The 9,901-nt window shown below is 34.6% G+C and overlaps 1 protein-coding gene across 3 annotated transcripts in view; it reads left to right on the top strand.

Moving 5' to 3' along the window:
- ITGB8 (integrin subunit beta 8) overlaps positions 1 to 9,901 on the top strand; it is a 33,624-nt gene that overhangs the window by 2,516 nt on the left and 21,207 nt on the right. For all 3 annotated transcript variants that reach the window (XM_031057625.1, XM_031057624.1, XM_005421760.3), the window contains exons 2-5: positions 524 to 698; positions 3,207 to 3,453; positions 5,214 to 5,379; positions 8,102 to 8,260. In XM_031057625.1, the coding sequence (XP_030913485.1) occupies positions 530 to 698; positions 3,207 to 3,453; positions 5,214 to 5,379; positions 8,102 to 8,260 (741 nt within the window). In that variant the 5' untranslated portion in view covers positions 524 to 529. The remainder of the gene's footprint in view (positions 1 to 523; positions 699 to 3,206; positions 3,454 to 5,213; positions 5,380 to 8,101; positions 8,261 to 9,901) is intronic.

Here is a 9,901-nt window from a genome sequence, read left to right as displayed (position 1 = left end):
TTCAGCAGGTCTTTTGATTTTGTGTAGTGGGATAGACAAATTCAGGCTGGCTAAATCTAGAGTTGACCTCTGGTGTTCCTACTAAATATCAGCCTGAGTAATGTTACCAGTGGATTCTTCTGAAAACTAACCTGTTTTGATGTTGTGGGAATGATGCTTTCTTGCTAAAATGAGCTCATAGCATGGCACAGAACTTTTTTGGTGACATAATAAGAGTGTGTATTTTCCTTTTTCTCCAAAGTCAGATTGTTCTGATTGTGCAAGATCCTATTTCTCATTCGAAATTTTTTTGTGTAGAAAAGGGTCAATGTGCAATTAGTTTTAACTTCTAATTTAAATATTGCATCATTGCCATTATTAAAAACATATGGCTTCATGAACTTGTCCTATAATTTATACAATTATAGTAGCATATTTTAGTGTTTCAAAGACCAATATTTTGGTTTTCTTCATCCTTTGAAGTTAATACAGTTTTTATTTTCCAGCTCAGATTGTTTTGTACTTTTTCTTTCTTATTAAACAGGATTTCATGGCTAGCACAACACAGAAGGGACGCTGTGACACTGTTTTCAACTTAATGAAAAGAGGCTGCCAATCAGATTTGGTTGAAAACCCCACGGTTCATGTCACAATGCCTAGTGACCATGAAACAAATACACAAGTGACACCAGGAAAAGTTTCAGTCCAACTGCGTCCAGGTTGGGTCATCTCTAACACATTGATATTATAATAAATTTAAAATAAAAACAATACTTCTAAGTACAGATATTTTGTGAAGAGGCATCTGGAATAATTATTTGGAAGAATGATGCTATAGCATTGTATTGTAGAATTGTGATGGTGTTCAAGTATCATCTTCACCAAGAATTGTTTCTGTCAAACACAACTCGGAATAATGCAAGTAATAAGTGGAAAGGGAATTTTAGGTATTCTTTCCTGTTTTCTTATGTGGTTTCTTGATTCTTTAGCCACTTACACTAACAGTTTTGCCTTACATGTATATAAATATTCCTTCTGAAAGTAAATAGAGTTATAATCCCTAAATTCATAATTTGATAAACTTCTTAATTATTTCTCTACTTTCAAGTGCATTGACTAGACAACTAGAAAAATGCCAAAACCATAATATAAGAAAAGACTACATTCCTAAAGAAGACTTAGCTGTTCACTGCCTGAATTTTTTTATAACTAGTATATCTCCATTTGCCCTCAGCACAAGTCTAGTTAAATCAGTATTCATTCTCTGACTCTAAAAAAGCTGTAGCCAACAGCAGAAGTGAAGGTGATATAAAGGGATGCAGGGTTGTCTTTCACTCAAAAAATTTAATTTATTTCTTTTGCAAAAAGAAAGAACTATGTGAGAAGGATCAATCTTTGTCTGGAAAACATTAAATGTTTAGGAGAAGTATTTTGCTGATCTTCACTGTAGAAATGATAATTTTCTGTCAATTACAAGGGAAAAAGAAAGCATCTGTGTGAGTGTAAAGCACAAAGGACCTCTGCTTTTCACACTTTATTATAATAAAACAGTCAAGGTAACATCAGTCCTTCTCTTTTCTTCACTCTCCTTCTAAAGAAGTGACTGATTTCTGCTTTGAGAAATGGTTCGAGGAACTGAACTACCTCTAAGCACTGTCTGTGACACCTTTATGTCCAAAGGCATACTGGATTCATAGGAAAAAAGTTAGCTTTCTCAAATTTGGTTTCATTAACCTTTTTTTCAGTAAATAATGAAATTAGGTTTGGAGTTTTTTATGCTTTCCAGAAGTTTTTGCATCAGGGAGGCAAAAGAATGAAATTTCAAGGACTCCAGAAGAAAAACTTTGTATATATAGGTATCTTGCCCATATTTTCCACCTCAGGGAAACAGACAGATATACCACTATAGTTTTTCCTCAAAACAGACATTTGCTACAGTATATTCATGCAGACAAAGATGCTTTTGTTTTGATACTGGGGGGGTTTGTCACTGTTTACATATACTCATCATTTAGGATTTATTTGGGAAAAAAATAAAAGCTGCGCTCAGTATCTCACTATATGCAAACTGGAGACCTGCAAGGGTCGTTTACAAAAAGTAATTCAATTTGCATTGGCAAAGAGGAAACATAAATTACAGCACACTGAAATTTTCCTCATACAAGACCTAATACAGACAAATCCTGACATTTTCAAATGGATTATGTTCAAAGACCATTGGAAGAAAGTACTTTGCATATTTAAATTTTATGAGTCATATCTCTATACTGTCTGTACCTTTTGATAGTTTTAATTGAAAACCTGCATGGTTCTTCTGTAACATCTTCCTTCCTCCTGTCCTTTGCTGTATCTTCATTGCACAATACTGGATTAGATTCTTCACTCATCACATGAAGATCCTGAACTCATTTCTGCTGTGAGCTCACACTTTTGATGACATAAAATGATGGCTAATTTGAAACTGTGAATTACTGTACCCACTCTGCCCATACAAATCACTTCAGTCATATTCCTGACATTAAGAATATTAGACAAGCAAAAATGTGAGGACTGGTTTTAGCAGTTTCCAAAGCATTAACATCTATCATCTCGAAATAAGAGTTCTATTTTGTATATACCAAAAGATGGATTTTTTTTAATATTAAAACATTTTAATAAAATATATATATTTTGATCCCACGGAGTTTTCTCATCAAATCTTTGGGATTTGATGAGCAGTTTGGGATAAACTTGTGTCATTATTTTTGTGAGTTTTTGAGGCTGTGCTGTCCTTGTGGTGTGTATGTAGTTTTAGATTCTGTCATATGACAAACTATTTGCAGGATACATTTACATACTTTGAAATGACAACCTTGAAGTGACTGACCCCAATTTGTATGCAGATCTGTGTCCTTTGTGAGCCACAACTGCTTTTTGTTATAATGCCAAAGGGATTGCATAACCATGAATTTAAAACAAAATGGAGAGAAGTCAGATTTTTACAATAAATTGCACAGTGCTCCTGCAAGAAAAAACCCCCGAGATGTTCTCCAAAACAGCCCTTTATGGCTTACTTTTGAATGCTTCTTCAAGGATTAATTTACTCTTGGGAGATTTTCTTGTTTGTTTGTTTTTCTCTTTGCTGACACAAACAACTTTGTGCTGAGGTTGCTACAAAAATAAATGTATTTTTAAGCACGTCCATTCAAAAATAGTAAACAAACGTATTTGTTTCTTTTTTTAATCAGGAAGTGAAGCAAACTTTATGTTAAAAGTTCGTCCTTTAGAGAAATACCCTGTGGATCTTTACTATTTAGTTGATGTCTCAGCCTCTATGCACAACAATATAGAAAAGTTAAATTCCGTTGGATTTGCTTTATCCAAAAAGATGGAGAATATTTCTCTTGATTTTCGACTTGGATTTGGATCCTATGTGGATAAAACTGTGTCACCCTATATTAGCATTCATCCAGGTAGAATCCATAACCAGTGCAGGTATGTAGTCTTTTTACATTCACTGTAGCACAGAGACGTGTATTTAATGACAGAATATGCATTATACATATTTATTTTTAAAATTCTTCAGAACTTATCTTTGTTTCCTTTTACCGCGGTTCTTTGACAAGGTTCCTAACAAAATGCTGAAAATTTTTTTACAGTGATTACTTCTGAAATACCTGGTGAATGATTTCAGAAAAACTGTTTCTGTATCAGAAAAAATGTGCTGTATTTTCTTTAGCAAAACAAGCCAAAACCCATGCTGCTTTGGTGATGTTTTGTATTTCATTTTAAATTCAACTGTTGTGGTTTTCATTATTTTGGATATGATACCTAGATTCATCACGAAGTTTTTACTTTCTGATCTAGGTACTTTCTAGTGTATGGTCATGTATTCATTAACTCTTTTGTGATAATTCTACTTTTGTCATCATGATGTGGTTTCTTTCAGCACATTTAATGAACATAATTGATTCTCTGATCTACTTCTACAGTTCTAATCTGAAGGAGCTCCTCTTTTAAATACAAAAGATGTTCTGGCCTGCATTTCTTTGTTCATGCCATGCCTTATATACCTTGAGTTCAACACTTGTATAAAGTGAGGAATCACTTCCAAAACCCCCGGAGAACAAGATTGCGCGCAACAAATTCAGAGCTGCATAAATGATAGTAGCTGGAAAAATGAATATTAATTCTTCATACTTTCTTGCTTGCCTTTCCTGGGAAGACATGATCCAAAGTTCTGTGAAGTCCCTAAGTACCCTTTGTGATTTCAGTGGGTTTTGAATTGGTTCCTAGTAGTGGAGTTCCTTCTAGAGATGTGACTATCTATGGATAAAGCAGTCATCTAGGCCATCTATACATAGTGAGTGGATATTGATTAGCATTTCTAGGTCATGATGTATTTTGCCTAAGAGGACACATCTGCAAAGGTATTAATCCTTTCAATGCCAGTTTCTCTTCTTTGACTCTACCTTGATTTGGAGGAGACCAAGTTACAGTCTGGATGCAGTAGAAATTAAGAGTTGAAGGCTGCTCAGCACCTCTGAAATGGATGAGCACTTCAACTTGTGCCATTAATCACATCTGGGAATGGGTCCCAGGTCAATGACCTGTATAAGTGCTGCTTCACTAGCTTACCTATGATAAAAATCAGACTTTCTCCCTTTTGCATAATTTGAGAAAGTATCATTTGCTATGATGTTACTGAAAATGAATTTTCTCATCTATTTGATGAGGTAATTATTATTAATATCAATATTAATTTTGTGTACAGTTATGTAACACTAGTGGATATAGGAACTTAGATTTTGTGACAGTTCAGTAGCCTGTGTAGCAACCTATTAAAAGATCTTACTGTTACGGTATGATAGTCCTTTCTCAGGATAATGAAAAACAAAGTTGTACCACACTGTAAATATTTCAAAAGGTTTTATATACTCCCTGAGATCATACCATCCCTCTTGTTGCATTTTTTGTTCTGTATGAAACACTACATACATACTGTTAACATAGTAACTAAGTTACTATATACACAATTCCATAAAATACAAGATAATATACATTCTTTTTAGTTAATTATAACTACTTCCCACTGAACTTAATTTCACATGGACTTGTGTTTTTTTTCTGTGTTTCTTATTCTGTTCTACATACATCTTCATTAATATCAGGATTTTATGGGTTAATGGGGATTCAACATTTTCATCTCCTTCAAAGGAAAAATAAGACTTTTTATGTGTTTTGTTTTTGTACAGTGATTACAATTTAGATTGTATGCCTCCTCATGGTTATATTCATGTGCTATCCCTGACTGACAATATAGCAGAATTCAGAAATGCAGTGAATAAACAAAAAATATCTGGGAATATTGATACACCTGAAGGAGGTTTTGATGCGATGCTCCAAGCAGCTGTGTGCCAGGTAAGGAAGAAACTTATTTACAAAAGAGTAAAGAAATAGTAATTCAGGCACTATATATATATATATACATATATATGTACAGAGAGAGACAGAGAGAGAAGATAAACTGGTGGTCAGTGTTCCTGAATTCAAAATGCCAGTGCTATGCCTGATAATACTAAGATTTTTTTCTTCCTTTTCCATTATTTCCACCTCAAGTGTAAATTTCCAGTTGAAACTGAAAAAGGGGAGCATGAGGGAACATGTTTCAGTATTGATTATGGATCTTCAATTTCTGGCTTTAACCAGCCTAACTAACATAGGATGGATGATGAAATTTGAACAGACAATGATGAAGTTTGAACAGACACATGCATTAGTTTCAGTCAATTACATAATTAGTTTCAAAAATCATTAAAGCACTACTTATGTTCCTCAATGAAGACATACCATTTGACATTTCTTCTCCTTAAGAACTCGAAAATTAAATGAGACGTTGTACTTAACTGCTTGTGTAGATAAGGAAAACACAAGAACTTCTATGTTCTCAGCTTTAAAAAATTCAAATTTTAAAACAGTACAAATCAACTAAAAATTAACTTTTGTATATAGATAAAATGTCATCACAGTCTCTCCCATGCAGAAAAGGATAGAACAGATCTGCATGGATAAGTCTCAACCTGTAAGCATATTAGATAAAGAGAGTTAGTTTTGCTCTAGAGAGCTACTTTTGGTTGTTGTTTTTCTTCTTATGCATATTAATGCAATACAAATTTTGAAATTTGGCTGATTCATGGGTTTGCTAATGCTCTATAAAATATTCAACTTCTATTCAAATCTAGGGCTTGGCATGCTTCTCATCTGTTAGAATGATGTCAGGACAATTGTTTTATCTTGTCCATCTTCACACTATTTTTCTGCACAGTACAATATCTCAAGAACAAAAAGTAATCCAAACTATGCTAAAAATGGATAGTTTGGTCCAATTTTATTTTCAAATTTTGATGAGCAGGTAAGTAAAAACCACGCTTCATAAACACTGTGATTGAAGCTGTTACAAAGAATTATTCTGGAACTTTGGAAAAATTCCTAAAAATTCAGTGTTTCTCACTGGACACATTCCACACTTATGACATGTGAGTTCTAGAATAATATATGCTTCCAAGAACAATAGAATGGAAAGATTCATGAGAATGTGGAGGCTTTCCTGGTAAGTGAATTGTGAACTGAAATGGATGGGAAGAATGTGCAATTCATAATGACCATCATGAACTATAAATTATATTAATGTGCACTCATTTTGCCTACAATAGACCTTTATAACTTGCTCCATCTTGCTTTAACCAATGCATCATACTTGCAAGAGGTAGCAGGTTAGGACATGGAGCTACTTAAAAATTTAAATTGCTGTGACATATGTAGGTAGGAATCAGAATCACAGAACATCTCAAGTCAGATGGGACCCATAAGGATCACTGAGTCCAACTCCCTGCTCCTCACAGCATTACCTAAAGCTAAACAAGTCTCAAGGTGACAAAGTCAAATGATGGAGTCTTAGGAGAAGAGGTTTTTACAGTGCTGGAGGAGAATTTGGAATGATTTAAGACAAATCCTGTTTACAAATAAAACTTAAAATACTCCTTCTTTAGAGGGATGCTGTCTAGGAGTGTCTGAGAGAGACTGATGCCTAAAGTATAAGTTGGAAAGACATGACATCCCTCTGTACTTGTTATTCTTGCTGGCTTGAGATATTTAATCTCCATTCAGAGATAGTAGAGAATGAGCCTGAGAAGGGAGCTAAATTCCTTTCCATGTAGAAAGGAAGGCAGAGAGTAAGTCACAAAGCCTGGCTGAGTACATGGACTGTATTGCAGGTTCATGTTTCACATGAGAATTGTAGAGATTCTGTGTCATATGGAGGAGATAAAATGGAAGCAGTGAAAAAGTAGATGGAATAAGCAAGAGAGGGAATAATGAAAAAGCATATGATGTGTTTCCTGTGTGCCTCAGAAATTTGATTATAATCGGGGAGATAAATGTTTTTAAAATACAATTTGGCATCTAAATCAATTTAGGTATAAGCTTACTCTGCTACATCCTTCACATCACCGAATTCCTGAAAGGCATTCAATTCACCCTTGAGGTTGCCACTTTGCTATCAATCCCCTAAGATGGTGAATAAGTGTTGCATTTTGCTGCTTAATAAGGAATTTCTCAATTTATAATTGCATTAAGGCCTTCAAACTTTAGTTTATTGATTTGTGATCGCATACTAATGCACTTTCCAGGAAATTGTGTAGGAAAAGAAAATTATAAAGTGATGAGAATATAAATCAAAGTAAAAATAGAACAGTGCCAAGTATCAATACAGATGAATGCATATTTACTGGTCATAATGCTTCCTAGGACCCCAGAGGATTTTACAAACTATGGGCTTTGCATTTGTACTTCATAGTGACATGCACAATGTGGCAGCTGTTATCAAGCCCACTGTATAAAGCGTAACTGACATGTATAGTGGGACATGGCTCTTTAGAAAGCAAAGAAATTAGTAGTTTTCAGATATAGTACATTATGTCCATTTCCACACAAAATGCTTTAAATAGCCTGGTCTAAATGCAATGCTGCCAGGCAGTATAACATCTGAAAGTGGTCTTTCATGTTAATTTTTCATTTTGTTGTTGATTACTTTAGAAAATAGGTAGCTACTGCTTTCTTATGCCTAATTTTGTTTTCTTTGTAGAGCCATATTGGATGGCGTAAAGAAGCAAAGCGACTGCTTCTTGTGATGACAGATCAAACTTCCCATCTGGCCCTTGATAGTAAATTAGCAGGAATTGTAATTCCCCATGATGGAAACTGTCACTTGAAAGATAATGTGTACATCAAAGCTACAAGTATGGTAAGGTATATGTCATGGATTTTGCCTTCAGAGAGGCAGTGCAAAACTGTTTAAAGGAGGTTTTTAGATTGCTCTCAAAGCATTGCTTTTATTTCAGTTATTATAATAATATTTTTCCAGGTAGGCAAGTTGTGGAATGAAGAATTGGTCGCCTGGCATATTGACATTCTTTTTGTGTGGACTAAAGTATTTTGGAGTCTGAAAAAAAACAGTACACAGCAAAGAAGGATATGTTGTGGTTTTGGTGTGGGTTTTTATCAGCATCTCATAAAAATCACACACATATTGTATAAAATATAAGTAAGAAGTGTGTGGTGTGATATTTTGCACAAGTAGAAGCTGATAAGATGTAGGAGTTGTACAGTCGTGCTCACAAGACAAAGGTAGTGGCTATGGTTTATGGTCAGAGGATGCACAGGAGTGTTGGTTGAAAGACTTGGTAAGAGTAAACTAAAGGGCATACAACAGCAATGAGCTACCTCAAATGGATGGACTAGCATTAAATGCATTCAGATTTCACAGAAAGCCAATGTGTGGTAATACAAACCTCTGCAAAAAGTTGCAACAAATCTGCTGTAGCAAAGTAAGATGCCTTCAACAGATTTTTTTAACTTTCAAAATATTTTCTTCAGTAATAGATAAAGTAGTTATGAAGAAAGGAATTTTTTCCTAAGAATTATAGGCTTTAACTGCTTTGGGTATTTTCTTAAATAAATATGAATTGTTTATTTAAGAAACATGAATCACTGCTTAATTGCAATGTAATCCCCAGAAAGCAGAAGTATGAGCTGTGATACAATTAGAGCACATTGAAGTTTTGTTCTCAGTGCTGGCTGCCCTTAGTTGAAGTGTACAGCCTGTGTTCAGCCAGAGCCAGCAATGTGAAAGTGAAGTCAGTGAGGGCTTGTGTAAGTGGGATTAGACCTGAATGTAATCCCAGCAACTGTTATTTACAAGGATGGTGGAGCAGCAGGAAAAGGCTGCTGGCTGTTGTGTTATCATGAAATACAGGAGGTTTCTGGGAAGCAGTGAGTGTCTGGGACCTTGCTGAGCGGAGGAGGGAGATCAGTGTGTGCTAACAGGAAGGTTATTTAGATTTCCGTTTATCTGACGTTCTTGCATTCATGTACTCCCTCTGTCACCTCTTGGATATTTCCTCACAGATGTCAGATTTTTTTTTTTCCATTCTAATCAGCCTATTCAGTTTATTCTACTTAGAGCAAATAATCCTGAAACTTTTCTTTCCCAATGCAGAACATTCTCTGTTTTTCTTTCTTTATAGTTTTCTTAGTTGCAGTACTATAAATCAGAGAATGTTTGCTCTGCTTATTACGTAGTTGCTAAAGGTACAAATCTTTTTTGCTGCTCAGGATTCCTTTGATAATAAAGATATTTTCTGTTTCAGGAAAAAAAACCAACAAACTGTATTTATTTTCTGTCCAACTTTGGGAATTAATTTCTGTTGCACCTGAAAAACACACCAATGGAAAACATGGACAAAATTAATGAATATATTTCTATGCAGCTATGATAGATTGATGCTCACTGAAAAAAAGGTGTTTGTACTGATATTCTGCATTCTGGTTTGATAGTTCATAATAGAACTTTCCCATATGGAAAATGAAATCTCCATGATGACTG

This window comes from Geospiza fortis, unplaced genomic scaffold, assembly GCF_000277835.1.
Source record: "Geospiza fortis unplaced genomic scaffold, GeoFor_1.0 scaffold95, whole genome shotgun sequence".
NCBI lineage: Eukaryota > Metazoa > Chordata > Aves > Passeriformes > Thraupidae > Geospiza > Geospiza fortis.
Note: the sequence above shows the minus strand (reverse complement) of the source record. Positions and strands in the feature narration are given on the sequence as shown.